This window comes from Ostrea edulis, chromosome 6 (assembly GCF_947568905.1).
Source record: "Ostrea edulis chromosome 6, xbOstEdul1.1, whole genome shotgun sequence".
Classification (NCBI taxonomy): Eukaryota; Metazoa; Mollusca; class Bivalvia; order Ostreida; family Ostreidae; genus Ostrea; species Ostrea edulis.
Window position 1 is genome coordinate 32,401,912 of NC_079169.1, and position 18,190 is coordinate 32,420,101.

General features: G+C 35.4%; 2 protein-coding genes across 3 annotated transcripts in view; one reads left to right on the top strand and one right to left on the bottom strand.

The window, feature by feature from the left end:
- LOC125647171 (beta-mannosidase-like) overlaps positions 1 to 778 on the bottom strand; it is a 44,535-nt gene extending 43,757 nt beyond the window's left edge. Inside the window, exon 1 of the mRNA XM_048873856.2 lies at positions 651 to 778. Coding sequence (XP_048729813.2) covers positions 651 to 753 — 103 coding nt within the window. The 5' untranslated portion in view covers positions 754 to 778. The remainder of the gene's footprint in view (positions 1 to 650) is intronic.
- A 6,815-nt stretch (positions 779 to 7,593) lies between these two features.
- Positions 7,594 to 18,190, top strand: part of LOC125646716 (beta-mannosidase-like) — a 29,915-nt gene continuing 19,318 nt past the window's right edge. Inside the window, exons 1-8 of one of the 2 annotated variants that reach the window (XM_048873227.2) lie at positions 7,594 to 7,715; positions 8,351 to 8,500; positions 10,162 to 10,310; positions 11,618 to 11,817; positions 12,954 to 13,021; positions 15,745 to 15,917; positions 16,051 to 16,222; positions 16,429 to 16,595. In XM_048873227.2, coding sequence (XP_048729184.2) covers positions 7,613 to 7,715; positions 8,351 to 8,500; positions 10,162 to 10,310; positions 11,618 to 11,817; positions 12,954 to 13,021; positions 15,745 to 15,917; positions 16,051 to 16,222; positions 16,429 to 16,595 — 1,182 coding nt within the window. In that variant the 5' untranslated portion in view covers positions 7,594 to 7,612. The remainder of the gene's footprint in view (positions 7,716 to 8,350; positions 8,501 to 10,161; positions 10,311 to 11,617; positions 11,818 to 12,953; positions 13,022 to 15,744; positions 15,918 to 16,050; positions 16,223 to 16,428; positions 16,596 to 18,190) is intronic. The other variant, XM_056139344.1, reaches the window with a different exon arrangement.

The following is an 18,190-nucleotide window of genomic DNA, read 5'->3' on the forward strand; positions in this document are numbered from 1 at the left end:
GGAATTACTGGATTTCTGGTGAAATATCGAGCCCAAAATATTCGATAAAAATAAGCAATAAATTTTCTTCAGAAAAATTGTGACGCGCGGACGTGTTGAATACAACTAGCCTATTAACTGGATTTACTGATAATGTGGCCAATTCCTGTGATACAACAAAATACTTGTATGTTGTGACATCACATTGGGTGAAGTGCATCGAGGTATATATTTGTACAGTAAGTAGCACTATTCAATCCACCCACAGGGGCTTGTCACAAATTGACCCTCTCTATTCTATGTTTACACACAGGGGCTCATCACGAAAGTTTTTTGTCTTATTAAAATATGACATCGAATAGGCGATGTTAAATTTTAATAAGACAAAACTTTCATGACGAGCCCCTGCGATCCACCCACCCCCTGAACTTAAATATATTGGTAGATATACACTTCCAGTTGTAAAATACTAATTGTTATTCCCAAGAACAAATTGGTGAAAATTGCATGTGGTACCCCTCCCATCCCCGGAGAAAGCTTCTGAGTTCTCTTAACCTTACGCATACTAGTCTTTTGAAATGTGAAAGTGAAAGCAACCACTGCCAGCTACATTTCTGCAGCTATTTCGCCTGTTACAGCTCTATAATTGAAATGCATTGAACAGGACATACTTTGTCCATCGGTCACCGCCCAAATTCCATTCAAACTGGTTGTTATTACACAGGCACTTGTTGAAACCAAGCAAAAAAATATCGCAGTACTGAAGGGCGACATCTTCGTATCATGTGACACCCAATGGAACTTTCGAGCCCGAGAATAATTTTTATCAAAAAGGATATTTTGCATTTGGAGTGAATGATCTTACAATAAACTGGAAATTTCCAGTATGTAAAGTTGGTCGTAAATCGTAAGTTCTTTTGTAAAACACACCCCGGATTAATTTTATAATATAGATATGTGTTTATGATTTTTTCAAAAATATATTTCAATACAGCTGGAAATTTTTCTAATGCTGAAGAGGATCTGTACAAAAAGGCAATGAAAGCATATTTCAAATTACATAAAGATTTCTTATCATTACAACCTAGCATTAAAACATCCCTTCATGTCTTTGATCACATAATCAAGCCAATTTTACTCTATGGCAGTGGGATTGGGGAATTTTTAATCGCCCTTCTTTTTTCAATCGCAATGATATCTCCTTATATGATTTTTACTCTAAATTAAGATGTGAAAACCTCCATGTGCAATTCTGTAAATCTATTCTAGGTCTTCATAGAACAAGCTCAAACTTTGCAACACTATCCGAACTTGGCAAGTTTCCACTTCATTTTGATATTGTGAAAAATATGATAAAATATGTAAACAGATTAGAAAATCTGGGTACTTCTTTTCCTCTACTAAATGCTGCATACATGCAAAGTAAGCGTAATACTTGTGCATTAAAACCGCAGTCATGGTATGGTGTCGTACAAAAGTTATTTGGAATTGTTGGAATTAGAAACAATCATATTGCAATCAATAACCTATATTTTTTAAAGAAAAAATGTAAGGAATTGTTATGCCATCATTATTTGAAAGAATGGGGATATGTCAGAAGTTTACAATATGGAAAACTTGAAACTTATATTAAATTAAAACTAATTTTGTTTTTGAAAACTACTTTTAACACTCTTACCACCTGCACCACGTAAAGCACCTACAAGATTACGTACACCAGCGCACAATTTACCAGTAGAACGAGGTCGTTATACAGGAATCCCTAGACATCTTGTCAAATTGATGATGAAATTCATCTAATTTTTGAATGTTCAGCTTATAATTCACTCAGGCAGAACATGTATAAAATTATAAAACAACAATGTGAACATTTTTCCAGTCTTGACAACATGAATAGATTAATATGGTTACTCAATTGTGAAAATACTGATGTACTTGTAGCCCTTTGTGATTTGATTAAAGAAGCAATATAAAATGAATCATGTGAAAGTTCAAACCAATATGTTTATACATAATTATGCACCCATTGTAAACATGACATGTTGCCTTAGTACCAATGCAGGTCCGTCCCATGGTATCTTTTGCATTACAGTCAATCATATGTACTTGTACTACGTGCCTTTTACTATTATTATGTGTCATTGCATATATTGTTATTATTTTTTTCCTGTGTGCATTTCTGACTGTTTTACATTAGGATACACGGTGGTACTTACATATTTTACATAAAGTAATGTCTTATGTTATGTACATTGTCTAAGCTCATACTACTAGTATTACTGTATATTATGTGTGAACCATATGAAACCATATTTGCACATATGCACTCATTATAAACATGACATGTTGACCTAGTACCAATGCACCGTCCCGTGGTATCTTTTGCATTACAGTGGCGTATTAATCATATGTACTTATACTACCTTTACTATTATTACATGTAGTGTTGTTATGTTCATGTATATATATTTTTTTCTGTGTGTATTTCTGACTGTTTTGCATTAGGATACACAGTGGTACTTACATGTAATACAAATTAGTATTATCATGTTCAAAATATCTCATGAACATTGCTCATATTTTGCTCTTGTTTTGTTCTTTTCTTTTTATCGTCATTTTTTAATTTTATAAACATTGCACATTGAAATGTTAACAATCATGTATGCTGTATGCCCGAGAGGGCCCTAATTTGGAAATAAATCATATTCTATTATATTCTACTCTATATATTCTGAAACATGTTCCTTTAGTACCACAGGCAATTACATGTATATCGCTTTGGTTCGAATATACTTTAATAGTAAATTCGAATCCAAGCGATACAGAGCTCATTTTCCTAGTTGAAAAAAATGTTCGCCCTATAACGCGTAACTTTCGCGTTATAACGCGAAATTTACGCGTTAATTCGCGAACGTTTCGCGTCATAACTCGAATTTTTTTTCCGGCTACGATAATGTATTTAAAGATTAAAATAATGAACACCCACCCCCTTTTGTCAGAAAATTTTGCTTTATAAAGGTAAAAATAACGCATTGTGAGGGTGGATCCCCCCCCCCCATCCCCCCACCCCCCCCCCCCCCTCTTTGAAAAACCAAAATTAAAGGTAGAACCCTACCCCCTTTTCAAAAATTCCTGGATCCGCCCCTGATTTGTAAATATGTTTACTGTCGGGACCTGAGGATCCAGTTTTGATATTCCTGAAAGTTATGTGTATAGTGGATATATCTAAGAGAAATGTACATGTAGGAAGTAATGTACAGGTCGGAAGTAAAACAGCTTGTGAACACTTCTCCTCTTATATGCCTTATCCAATAGACTTGAAACTTTTTTTTTTTTTTTTTAATAAATTCTTTATTTTTCTTTCATACAAACAAACAAACATTGAAGTCAATATCAATAGCATTTTGTGTTGAAACACACACATACACCTACCACTCTGACTCTGACTCTGTACACCTGAACACGTTCAAAGAGTGCAATACATACTGTACACATAAAAAGAACACATCTAGTTTAGTGGTTACTTGCGTTGTTTATAACAAAATTTATACGCTATATGAAAGGGGGGAAAATAATAACAACAGGAGTAATGAATGAAATACATGTAATAACAGCTACACATCAAAAATACTTTGAAACAATGACCACTGTTTTTCAAAACTTTTCAATCTAAAATTTTGACTTGCAGCATATTTTTCCACCTTATATTTTATCTTTAAATGACATGATAATCCACATAGATCTGGCATTTTATTTTGCAATAAACAAATAAAAATATATTGCTTAGCATAAAGAATAATACAATTAATGACTTTGTTATGAGAAAATAAAGGAATGTCAACAAAAATTAGGTTCGATACATTGAAATCAACTCTTTCATGTGTCTTTCTGTAAATGTGAAGGCTCAGTTCACCCCATAATGGTTGAGTTTTTTCACACGAAGTAAAAATATGCACAATTGTTTCCACGTTTTCCTTACAGAATCTACAACAGTCTGTGGAATTAGTACTGATTTTAAATCTACAACAATCTGTGGAATTAGTACTGATTTTACAGAATCTACAACAATCTGTGGAATTAGTACTGATTTTACAGAATCTACAACAATCTGTGGAATTAGTACTGATTTTACAGAATCTACAACAATCTGTGGAATTAGTATTGATTTTACAGAATCTACAACAATCTGTGGAATTAGTACTGATTTTACAGAATCTACAACAACCTGTGGAATTAGTACTGATTTTACAGAATCTACAACAATCTGTGGAATTAGTTCTAATTTTACAGAATCCACAACAGTCTGTGGAATTAGTACTAATTTTACAGAATCTACAACAATCTGTGGAATTAGTTCTAATTTTCTTTCGGTAATACATGTACCCAACAGGGAGTAACCTATGTAAAATTTTAAATTGCAACCACTGTACAGCTGAATCACATGTTGTTTTAAAACAAACTTTAAAAATATCTTTCAGTGAAACAGTATTTACTCCATATACAATTAATTCTTGCTTCCATTTGTTTATAGAAGCTGGATTAACATCATAAAAAACTTTTAAGTTTTGTACAGTACTTTGACATTGTCATTTGCAGGTTTGCATATTAATATCGGGACAGGAGGACCCATATCCATTTGTTATCCTAAGTAGAGTTATATAGTGGAGGGTGTAAAATAGCTTGTGAACACTTCTCCTATATGGCTCATCGGATAGTCTTGAAAATTTATAATGGTCACATTGTTCTGACCCATGGATCTACATGTAATATTTCCTGTAATTCATCATATCAAAGAGGAGTTTTATAGCTTTTTTTTTCTTTTTTTTTTTTTTAGGTACGTCCGTCGTCAGACGAGGCGTATTATTGGGACTGGTTCACGTTTTTCGAAAGAAATATTTTTCATTTTTTATGTAAAAAATCAAAAATGAAACTCATTTAATGTTTACAACCAAAATTTGGACTGTCTGGATGCAAGGGTACGAGCAATATTTTAGCTTTGATTCTGTGTTATGTAAACAAAGACTCGAGTCTTTTTATGTAAACAAACAAAACAGTGAAACGTTAGTAGTTGTAGTGGCTTTAGTAGTTTTATTCAGGCAGAACAATCATTTTGTATAAAACATCACCAGAATATAAATAAATAAATACACGTGTCAATCGTATAAAACTTAGCCATACCAGATGAAATCTCAGTCGTTTTATCGCAGTATTGTTACTGTTAATTCTATTTTAAAAGCATCTTCATTTAATTTTGTACAATCACAAATTTTAACTTTTAAAAGACACATTTTACCTAAATTATACTTGAGATGTGATATGTATAATAAACTTGGATCAATATCTATTTATTTTGCAATTGAAAACTTCGTAAACAATAACACATCTCAATCTTTGTTTTCAAAACAAATAACGAACTTTCTATAATGAGCTTCTGTCATGATGAATAACTTTAATTTTTTGTGAAACTTTCTAAACATATTAAACTGTAGATTTAAAATTTGATCATTTAAAGTGAAAAACAAAATTAGGGGGGGGGGGGCATGAATCAGCCCCCTTAAATGTTAGGGTGCTGTCCGTCCGTCGTCCGTCCGAGGTAATGTTTTCCGGACCTTTTCCTGTAAATGATGCAGTGTTCAAATTTGGTCACAATTTCTCTCTAGCTCAAGAAGTGTCAGGAAAGACCGAATATAAATAACTCCCTCGTTTCCACAGAAATTACCCCCCCCCCCCCCCCTCTAGAATGAAATCATTTTGAATGTTCAATTTGTACCTTTATTAGTATCTCACAAGTGGTCATCTCTAAAGCTTACAGAAGGTACAAACTGACTATTCAGAACGACTTATGAGGGTGATCGATGGGGAAATAACATATTTTGGATATATTTTTGGTTCTGTATAGAATTATTTCATTCTAAGAGGGGGGGGGGGGGGTATGTATATAAGATCTATACAAGCTATCCACACTTCGGGTGCCTGTGGAAGCGTAAAAGTGAGTTTGCATTTCAGCTGGATTGATGCATCGTGACCTACTTTACAATCTAACTAACGTTATATGTAAGCGAGTACTTGCGAGCGGATCTAACATATAATTCTAATTATAGATAGTACATTAAGTGGGGGTTGGAAGTTGGAGCACTTTGAATTTAAGGAGATAAGAAGATGTTTAATTGTTTTTAACAAAAACAAATTATATTTATTTGATAGATTGTACCCTTCTTGTTCCGGAGGGGAAGATTTTTAATTCCCCCCTCATATTGGCTGTATATGCATTATGAATTGAACCTAATTGAAACTCCCTATCGTTTCTCAATCTTTTACCTGGAAGTATTTTTACAAGGGATAGAGAAAACTATTGCATCTCCTATATTCACTTTCAGATGAATATTTTTTCTATGATTTCCAGTTGCATTCTAGATATGAGTTTATTCAAACATTTAAGAATATTCGCTTTTTCAGTTTTGTAAAAGAATATTACCAAAATAAAATCTATAAATTAGAGAGTAACGCACATGATTGCAAGTGCAGAACTGCAGTTTTAACATTTGAATGATTTTATCACACAATTTTTGAAAATATTTAATATGAAATTTAAAAGCAATAAAAGACCCATGGGCCACATCGCTCACCTGAACAGCAGTTCCTAGCAATGAACAAGTTATACTCTCTTTAATATACCAGCGCTTTGACTCAGAAAAAAATTCTAAGGTAAAAATATAATTATCATCTCACCTTGTAGAGACCCTATGGCCCTTCACTTAAACAAAAATCTAAGAGCACTTTGTGCCAAGTTTGGTTGAAAGTAGTCCAGTGGTTTTGGAGAAGAAGATTTTTTAAAGTCGTCAATGCATTTTCACTATTTCGCTAATTATCTCTATTTGTAAAAGGGTGTGGTCCTTCATTTGAACAAACTTGAAATCCCTTTACCAAATTTTGCTTTGTGCCAAGTTTGGTTTAAATTGGCCCAATTGTTCTGGAGAAGAAGTCGAAATGTGGAATGGTTACAGACGGACAGACGACGGCCGAACAACAGGTACAAAATAAATTCATCTACGGAGACGTTTTGTAAACGAATATGTATAAATCAAAGTACTGACAGTACAGCTGGGAGTTGCACCACCTGGAACAGTTACGATCATATCGATAACATGTTCACATCTGTTAATTCACCATTGACCCGAGAACCGTTGCCGTTGGGTGAATATATAGTTTCCTCTCTCTCACACACACACCCCTCCCCCATTTAATATTGAAAATCCCACTTTGTCCTAATAAGGTGATAAGAATCGTGTCTAGCGAGTTGATTCCTTAGTAGCGGCAATTTGTATTCAGGGAACGATATATTCTGATTTTACATTGTAAGTAACTGACTGCTTTACATTGCATTCTACTGAATGAAATGATGTTAATTTTTTTAATAATTCAAATATTTCCAAAAATCCCAATCAAAGATTTTAAAAGAAATGAATAGCCAGAAAAGGATTAATTTCAGAATGGTATATTGCAACATATTTATAAAAAGGAATTTTGTAAATTTCTTGTAGGAATTCATTTACTGACACTGCTTACAGGACATATTATTTTCAAATTGTTCTCGGGCACGGAAGTTCTATTTCGTGTGTCACATGATACGAAGATGTCGGCCTACAGTGCAGCAGCATTTTTTGGCTTGGTTTCAATAAGTGCCGGTGTCATAACAACCAATTTGAATGGAATTTGGGTGGTGACCGATGAACAAAGTATGCCATCTTCAGTGCACGCATGCAATTTGCAAACAAAGAGCGGAAATATGGCTAGCTGCTTTGACATACAGTGTATATTTCAAAATTTTAGCATACTATCAACAGTCTATTAGTATTACGGGCCTGTGTTTGTGTACATACCAAATATATATGTCACTGACAACAGGGAATTAATTACGACTTGTTTGCTTCGACTACTTATGACAAATATGTTTTGCAATGGTAACTGCTAAAACAGTTAACAGGTTAAAGCCTTAATATAAATTGCATACAGACTCGATTAAGTCATTAAAACAGGTAGTGGCAGTTCCATCGCCAAACGCTCGGCATCAGGTGTGAATGTCACGGGTCCTCGGGGATGACCTTAAAACGGATGTCCCTTGTCGCAGTAGGTGTGGCACGCTAAAGAACCCTTACTGCTCAAAGGCTATTAGTGTCAAGCAAATTTGGCCTAAATTTGAAGCCCCTTACCGGTCTTGGTGATGTCTCCATATGAGTGGAAAAATTCTCGAAAGAGACATTAACCAAGATACAATCAATCAATCAGAATCTTCTAGTATAAAATAAATGACATGTATTATTTCATCTGGTTATAAATTCAGTATATATATGTTGTGTTTTGTAAACTTCAGAGAATATAAATATTACGGGTGAAGTTCCTGGCAGTATGTACACAGCATTGATGGATCACAACGTCATCCAGGATCCATATTACCGTGACAACGACCTCAAGTATCGCTGGATCGGACTAGACAACTGGGCGTATAGCAGGGTATTTAATGGTATGTCTCACTTTTGACAACCCTTTAACACGGACAATTGTCCAAGTCCACTTGAATCAGTGCAGTTTACTTCAGATACATTGAAATCCAGGGGACCAACCTGATTGGAATTATTCATTATATCAAAAGTTCAATGCCACTAATATTGAACTATATGAATAATATAGGGATTTATTTTTTACTTCACTATAACATTTAGTTCAATTTAAGCAACTTCAATATTAGTGGAGTAGACTGCACATATATATAATCATCCATATTTTACATGTATTTATTCTCTGACTAAATCACAACAAGCAACAAAATGGACATACAGCATTGCAGCCATATGTGTGACAGTAACAAATAGGTTTTAGGTGGATGCTAACTTCTTTTTACATTATAAAATCTGTTTAACACTCTTTCCATTAATTTTGCCAGTGTCTCATGAAAAAATGATTAAACTTGTGATAGATACTAATCAGCTTCTCAGACATATAGGCAATCACATGACAGATATGATCATTACTGGCACTGTCAGAGAAATTCAAAGAAATAAACATACCACACACACACACACACACACACACATACATCATGTATAGTATGAGTTATTTAGTCAGTTACACAGTTTAATCTGTAACAGGAAGGAAGAAAATGCAATGGACCAGCGTAGGATTTGAACCAGGTCCCCTGAATTCTCTAGTCAAATGTTCTACCGACTAAGCTATAATGCTACCTGTGATCTAATTTCTCTGACTGCCACATCCCTCCTTCCTTGAATGTTTTCACATCTTGAAGACATCAACCCTGGATCTTTATCCTATCACAGACATTGTCACCTGTTAGTTCCAGGGGCTGGTTCTATGGAAGCAAATGTAACAGAAAGGGAGAAAATGCAATGGACGAGATCAGGATTTGAACCTGGGCTCCCTGAATTCTGTAGTCATATACTCTACCAACTAGGCTATTTAGCCTCCAGTTATCAAACCCATCTAACTGCCACAAATTTATAGATTTAACATGTATTTTCTTAATATTAAGGACAATGTATACATGTATAATAAGGACTATTTGTACACTAAAATCAACATTCTTGCTATTATTTCAAAATCAAATGTAGTTTGTTTAAGAATCCCAATGCACTTCAGCTGTTATTCTCAACTTGATAAAAATGATGTAGAACTATAGAACTATGATATCATAAACATGAGGTTTTGTCACCATTTTCAGTATTTTGACATAAAATGGCTATTTTCACTTAGGTTTTCTACTAGGAAATATAGAGCACAGATATTCAACAAACTTTATATTCATACCATTTTCCTTTCCAGAGACAAGTGTAAAACTTATTGCACATGATTCTCTTACTAATGAAATAAAAGTTGATTTAGTCTTTCTTTAAAGCTTTAAAATTTTAGTTTTATGGGGGCTAAAAAAATCCTATTATCATACATAATTCTTTGAGCACTTGTCAGTACTTGGTTGAATCTAATTGAAAGGTTGCCAGTTAGAATACCCATGTGGTTCTGCGACCAGTTTGATTACCTTAGTGGTCATGTGACTAGTTTTATTACTGGTGTGGTCATGTGACGAAAATGTTGCTCATATTAACAAAAGTATGGGGGCAGAACTGTATTTCAGTATGCCAGGTTTTAGGATCACTCCAATTTATTTTACAGTGACAGTGGACATGATGTCGATGATGAACGTTCAGTTGGTGTGTGAAGGACTGGACACGTTTGCCACAGTCACCATTAATGGCCATCTGGTGGGAGAGACCAACAACATGTTTGTCAGATACGTGATGGACATCAAACCTTACATCAGAGTAAGCACAATGACTACAGCTCTTGATCATTGTTTACAGTTCATAATAAACAAGACTTGTAATATATTTCATAATAAACAAGACTTGTAATATATTTCATAATAAACAAGACTTCTAATATATTTCTGAATCATAATAAACAAGACTTCTAATACATTTCATAATAAACAATACTTCTAATATATTTCTGAATCATAATAAACAAGACTTCTAATATATTTCATAATAAACAAGACTTTTAATATATTCAGTCTCTTTCAGACAAAAATCTGTAATATTAGCATTGTGATAAGAAATGTTGACATTATTCATTTGTATCAAAAAGCAAAGATAAATCTAATATGTTTATGTGATGGTTTGTATTTTGAAACAAATTGAAAGCAAATATGGAGAAATTGAGGGGGGAAAATATTGAATATGGACTGCTATTTTCAGTATATTTCACAAAAATATGCTTAAACAATCAGCTGATTCAACTGACTAATGAGTTTTCATCTCATTAATGCAGAGTGTGTCTGTAGAGGAACCAAAGTTGTCATGATTTATTATCAAAAGAGAGTACAAAGACTTATGACTTCATTTTTGTCCCCGTAATCGTAGATTTGGGGCATATTGGTTTTTTATGTCCTTTTGTCTGTCTGTTTGTCCACAAAACTATGTATTAACCTTGACCTTAGCTTTTGATTGGATGGTAATAGAGATTTCATACTTCACATGTGTATTCCTTGTGGCAAGACCTTTCTTTTGGTACTGAAGTAGTTAGGGCTATACGGACTGGGTAGCTCGGTGGTTAGAGCACCTGACTAGTAATGAAAGGATCCTGGGTTAGATTCCCATTCTAGCCAAAGATTTTCTCCTCTCTCCTAAAAACTACAGTAGGCTCCTCTCTCCTATATACTACAGTAGCAAAATATTTGTCCTGATGACCTTTACCATGGGGTTTGACCTAAATTTGAAAAACTATCACCTTGGTTATAAGTTTTGAATGGGTGGTAATAGGACTTTCATGTTTCACATATGTATTCCTTTTGACAATGCCTTTCTTTTGGTAGCAAAATATTTTTGAACTCATGACCATCTAGGTGTTGACCTACTTTTGAAAAACTTTAATCATAACTGTAAGGCTTTCATATTTCACATGTGTATTCCTTATGACAAGATCTTTTTTTAGGTACCAATGTTTTTGATCTTGTGTTCTTGACCTTTTGGTTTGACTTACTTTTGAAAAACTATTAATCTTGATCCTTATCAACTTTTCTGCCATGCGGGAGCATCAGTGTTTCACAAACATATCTTGTTTCTTTTAGGAGGGGGAGAACATGATCCTTGTGTCATTTAAGTCAGCAGTCCAGCAGGCCCAGAGTTTGGCAGCCAACTACAGCTACCTGGTGCCCCCTGCTTGTCCTATCCCCCAGATCAACGGGGAGTGTCATGTCAACATGATCAGAAAGGAGCAGTGTTCATTAGGCTGGGGCTTTGGACCTTCCTTTCCAACCCAGGGGATCTGGTAGGATGGATATCTTATAGGATCTGTAGGCAGGATTTATTTCTAGGATCTGTAGGCAGGATTTATTTCTAGGATCTGTAGGCAGGATTTATTTATAGGATCTGTAGGCTGGATTTATTTCTAGGATCTGTAGTTAGGATTTATTTCTAGGATCTGTAGGCAGGATTTATTTATAGGATCTGTAGGCAGGATTTATTTATAGGATCTGTAGGCAGGATTTATTTATAGGATCTGTAGGCAGGATTTATTTATAGGATCTGTAGGCTGGATTTATTTCTAGGATCTGTAGTTAGGATTTATTTCTAGGATCTGTAGTTAGGATTTATTTATAGGATCTGTAGGCAGGATTTATATATAGGATCTGTAGGCAGGATTTATTTCTAGGATCTGTGGTTAGGATTTATTTCTAGGATCTGTAGGCAGGATTTATTTATAGGATCTGTAGGCAGGATTTATATATAGGATGTGTAGGCAGGATTTATTTATAGGATCTGGTAAGCTGGATAAATCCTATATCATTTAGTAGGCAGGACAAAAGCATATGGGTTCTTAGAAATTTTTATTTAGGATATACCCAGCAGAATTTGGTAGGCAGGGTATACTATAATATCATTTTCTTGAAAGAGTTATCCTTGTTTGTGGTAGTAGGAATCCTGTTAAAGGAGGAGAACTTTAATCTGTAAATATCCATGCCATGAAAACAAAGATTTTTACAATATCCAAAAAATCTGGAACACAGGATAAAGCGAAGGGATTTTGAAGATAGGATAAATCTTAGAGGAACTCAAAAGCAGGCTAAAACTTTCAAGATTGTGTAAACAATGTAACAGTTATAGGACCTTTTAGGGAGGGTGTTTGTTTTGGATAAGGAAGGCAGGCTTACCTGGTAGACAATAGTGGACTTTGTATGATCTGTAAGGCAACATACAACATTGAAAGATGTGATAGACAGGATATATGTAATAGGATCGGGTAGGCAGGATATTACTTGAATGGATCAAAGAACAATACCATATAGTTTTCTGAATTTTTGGAAATCTGCATATCTTTTTCTATATACACTGCAGATTTAAAATTAACTATGATTCAATACATGTTTGCCTATTGCTATCTTCTTTTTTATCATTTGATCATAGGCGAGATATTTACATAGAGTCTTACAATACAACAACCATTCGTTCTTTCACTGCAGAGACTCTTAAAGGTATTGCATGTATACGGTAATTGATTGCTTAGCTTGGCTATACAATCATTGTAATGCATCTCCAGTGCATACTTTACTCTCTGTTTGTTAGTTGTTATACCCTGTAAACAAAAACTTGGGTGGTCCACAAATCTCACCATGTTTGTCCATCCGTCTGTGTTACTATGAATTCACACCTTAACTTTATAATGTTAAGGTGCTAGACTTTCAGACTGGACACAAAGGTTGCCTGTGACTGAAGGCTGTGTGTCGTGACCTTAAATTTAGGTCATGTGGGCAACGGCTGATATGCCCAAAGTTTGGGCTCCATCAGACTCTGGGTATTGAATCTATTAACTGGGATTGTATTGGACAGATCGGAGAGTTATGCCCAACATTCATTCAGTCAGTCAATCTTTTTTTCCTCCTCATGGAAATTTTATGTTACATACAATATATATTATAACAATACAAAAAGTACGGTACACCATTTAAATAAAATATGTACACTGATTGTGAAAGGGAAGAGAGAGATAATTTACAAACTATACACATACTTTTAGTGTTTTTTAAAAATATATTTTGAGCTGTACATAGCTTTACTGTAACAGACAGTTGCTCCACATAAAAGCTTTGCACTCAAACATACATGTATACAGTAAAACACGGTTGTAGCGAACCTCCAGGGCCAGTGAAAAACAGTTTATTATTGCCAAACTTTGTTGAATAGATTAAAATTTTTGTTATTCTCCTCTCATACTTACTTACTTATCCTCTTCGTCCCCGGTGGTACATAAGGCTTCAACAAGTTGTTTCCATCTACCTCTGTCCTTGGCAATATACTGTGCCTGTCCCCATGAGTAGCCCATTTCCTCTAGTTCTGATGTTACGGTTCTCCTCCAGGTGGTACGTGGTCTGCCTCTTTTCCTCTTCCAGGTGGTGTCCAGTGTAGAGATACTTTGGGAATCCTGTTCTGGGGCATTCTCATTACGTGACCAAGCCATCTCATTCTTCGTTGTTTAATCTCTGCGCTGATGTTCTTGCTTTTGCACTTTTGGTGTAGGTTTTTATTACTGATTTTGTTTGGCCAAAAGATTCTGTTTATTTTTCTAAGGCAGCTGTTGTGGAAGGCCTCAATTTTTTTTATGTCACTGTCTATAACACGCCAGCACTCAGACCCATACAGGAGGACTGATTTCACATTGCTGTTATAAAGTTGGACTTTGGTCCTCAGACTGTAGTTGTTTGATTTCCAGATGGTTTGGAGTTGGGCGAATGCTGCACGTGCTTTGTTGAGTCTTGCCTTTATGTCTTTCCCGGCACCGTTGTCCTTGCTAAGTATGCTTTGTATTCTCCTCTCATAGTGGAATAAATATCACTTCATAATAAGAGTGAATTCGTTATAAACATGTTCATTACAAGCGTGTTTTACTGTAGAATTTTTACCATCATTTTTATCTAATATTGTCGTTGGTTCCACCTTTCCTAGTAATATCAAAATGATTTAGCATGATACCTTAAACCATTGCAATTTTCAGGAACTTGGATGCCTATTTTTGTGCAATTTATTTTTAATGGATATCTTTATTTGACCTACTTTTGAAATGATCATAAATATGTTAAATTATGATATACACTTAAAATATAGATATTACATGACTGAAATACAGCAACATTAATATATATATCAGTCTATACGAAAGTTTTTTGGACCACACAGGACATTCGGTCCTGTGTAATCAATGAACACACCGGACCGAACCAAATTTTGTCAGACCGAAAAACCTAATGTAAAAAAGAGAAACACGTGAAAATGCAAAACCAAGGAAATCTTATTTATTATACTAGTAATACTATACCAGGGATCCCTCCCGCATAATACTTTAGATGGTCCATGCGGTTTAATCACATTCATTTACGTATTTGGATTTGTGTGATATTTTTTACTTATAACAAACATTTAATTGACTCCGCGTCAAAATAATAAAGCTTAAAACTGAATACTGAGACATCGGACATTCCGGTCCGGTGTAAAAAATGACACATCGGACCTGAGGCACTGCACATCGGTCAAGTCCGACGGTCCGATGTCTTTCGCATAGAATGATATATGGGATTGTTTTAAATTTGCTTCAATAGGTACACATAATATGCTGTAGATATTTTTTGGAATGTCCTAGTGTCAAAATCTGCTCCAGGGTTAGGATCAGACTTACTGGTCGGCTGTCCCATCAAACTCTTCTCATTGGGGTCTGATTTACTGTCCCATCGACTTACCGAGTCCGTTGTCCCATCGACTTACTGAGTCCGTTGTCCCATCGACTTACCGAGTCCGTTGTCCCATCGACTTACTGAGTCCGTTGTCCCATCGACTTACTGAGTCTGTTGTCCCATTGACTTACTGAGTCTGTTGTCCTGTCAAACTCTGCGGGCTAAGATCGGACTTACTGAGTCAATCAGCTGTTTATCCCTATTTACATGCCTGGTACATGCGTAGATTGGTAGGTGTTTACATGAAAATCTTACACAAGTTGATATAAAACAGAATGTACATGTTTATGCCTTGCATAATTCTCTGCACTGACTGCCTGTCTTCTGCTCTCTGCTGTGGTCACTGATGAATTATATGTAACTGATGCACATTAGATAAAACTAATGATTGATGTATGTACACATTTATTTTTTTGTCAGCATTATTATGTAGTGCACTTCACTGACTCCACGTTTCGTGATCTCTGTATTAGACACTAATGGATCATGGGTAATTGATGCTGAGGTACACATGGATGTCCCGTATGGAGCGACAGTTGAGGGTTTGATTGAAATTCAGTTGGACATTACATCCATTGGAAGTAAACAGAATGTCTCTCTAACACACCGGGACAATAAAGTGACACTGAGAGTCAACATCGACGAGGTAATGAGAATACACGTAATAAGTACCAGTTTGCTATATTCTGTAACTTGCTTTAATAAGCTAAATTTCGGATGTAGTTTATTTTCCTGTTATGGTATGTACCTATTTCCAATTTTGTCTAATTTTGACTCAGAACTTGGACATTGAAGAGTGGTGGCCCAATGGCTATGGGGCCCAGCGTTTGTACAAACTCTATGCCTTCTTCACCAGTGTTGATGGCCACAGCATGTCAGGCAAAAAACTTACCATTGGATTCAAAACTGTGGAATTGGTGCAGGAGTTTGTGTCTGGAGATCCAAATCAAGGTGTGAAAACAAGACTAAGATACTTGGTTAAAAAAAATCTCAATTCAATATGATACACATACAGTATTACTGGAAGGACTTTAGACCATGCATTCCTCGACTTGCTGGTGAGGAAGACAGGGGACAATCACACTCAGTTTTCTGAAAGAAATGTTTACTGTAGACAAGTTGCTTTTGACAGAAATTTAACTTTTCGTCCCTTTCAGGTAGATCCTTTTACTTCAAAATTAATGGTGTCCCCATTTTCCTCAAGGGCAGCAATTGGATTCCAGCTGACAGTTTTCAGGAGAGGGTCACAATAAAGAGCATACGCCACCATCTGAAGTCAGCAAGAGATGTCCACATAAATGCCATCAGAGTCTGGGGAGGAGGGGTGAGTCCACTTTTTGTAGTCAGGGGAGGAGGGGTGAGTCATATATTTGTTATTTATTAAGAAATAAGGTATCATTTAAAAATATTTATCGGGATATAAATACGGGTTGGTCACGTGATCAAATTCCATAAAGCCCTTCGGGCTTTATGGAAAATTTGATCATGTACCAACCCGTATTTATATCCCGATAAATATTTTAAAATGATACCTTATTACTTATATTTACATTTTTGGTCGGTAACATTGCTGAATTGTGTTAACAACACGTTTCCATACATTTCAAATTGTTGACGTCCACAACGAAGCGTCACAGATGTTCAAAATGACGACAACACAAAACAAAGTTCTATAAAATGAAGAACTGTTTTAATTATTAAGACGCTAGAAAGCAAGTATATCAACATATACTTATACATTAACTCGGGAGTATATAATGGAAAACTCTTCCATATGTCTAATTTTAGGGGGTGGGGGAATTATGATTTAAACGGGGATCCGCAGTGTTACACTTAGAGTTGTGATGCGCTTTGACTTTTGAAAAGTGAAGACGTTGAAGACCGACTTTGAAAGATATTCTGTGGATATTACGGAGTTAACAGAAGACTGAGATGGAGGAACATGAAGAACAGGGCGGCAGTCATCAGGTGTAGGCAAATTATTTATAGACAGGACCGAGGACGCAGCTCAGATGAATCTCCGGAAAGAACTTGAACATCGCAGAGAATATGGAACTGCACGAAGGTAAGGGACGGTTTGGATTTGGATATGTAATTGTTGATAAACATGAGCTCACTGAACGCTTCTTTTGACTCGATAATTTTTTGTAATAGGTTTTTAACGACGCCTCGCTTCAATGTCCCGACATAAACTTGCTGCTGTGGCACGGAAGCAGTTTGGTGTGTAGGTCTTAATGCACTTTGACGACTTATCGGCCATACATCCTGTGAATGACCTTTTTGCTAAAGCCTAATGTCATCGTCTAGCAGTAGGTACAATTCCGCATCACCGATGACCAGGGTGAAGTTGTAGCAGACGAAATTTTAGACATACATTAGGCCTAGTAGGCTAGTAACTAAAGACATTGTTTACAGTTATGCTTTTATCAATTATTGATGAAAGTCCACTGCTCGGAATACAAATAAAACCGTAAATACATTTTGTGGTGTTGATTTCATCTATTGAAAGATTTCTGTAGTAAGTGAGAGCGATTGCTAGATGTGTATTGCCTTAGTAAAAGTAGTACCTGTTACCTACTTTTAACAAATGTTCATACGCACAGCCGTGACTTCTGTTGACCCCGTAGTAGATTTATCCAGAAATTAATACGTATTGCTCGTAATAGTGTTATGTAGGAGAAAACAGTTGCAAATGTAAATATTGGTAGATAAGGTACAAGTTCATTCTTAGAAGAATGTGTGAGTTCACACTCTAAAGTCTTTTGGAAGGAGAGGTGAGTCCACACCCTGTATTAGGGAGAAGGATTCAGTCCACTTATTGTAATACATGTATGTTCAGGAGGATGGGTGAATTTTATCTGTAATCATAGCAGAAAGAGGGGTTAGTCCTCTCTCTGTAATCAGTTGGGGGAATGAGTC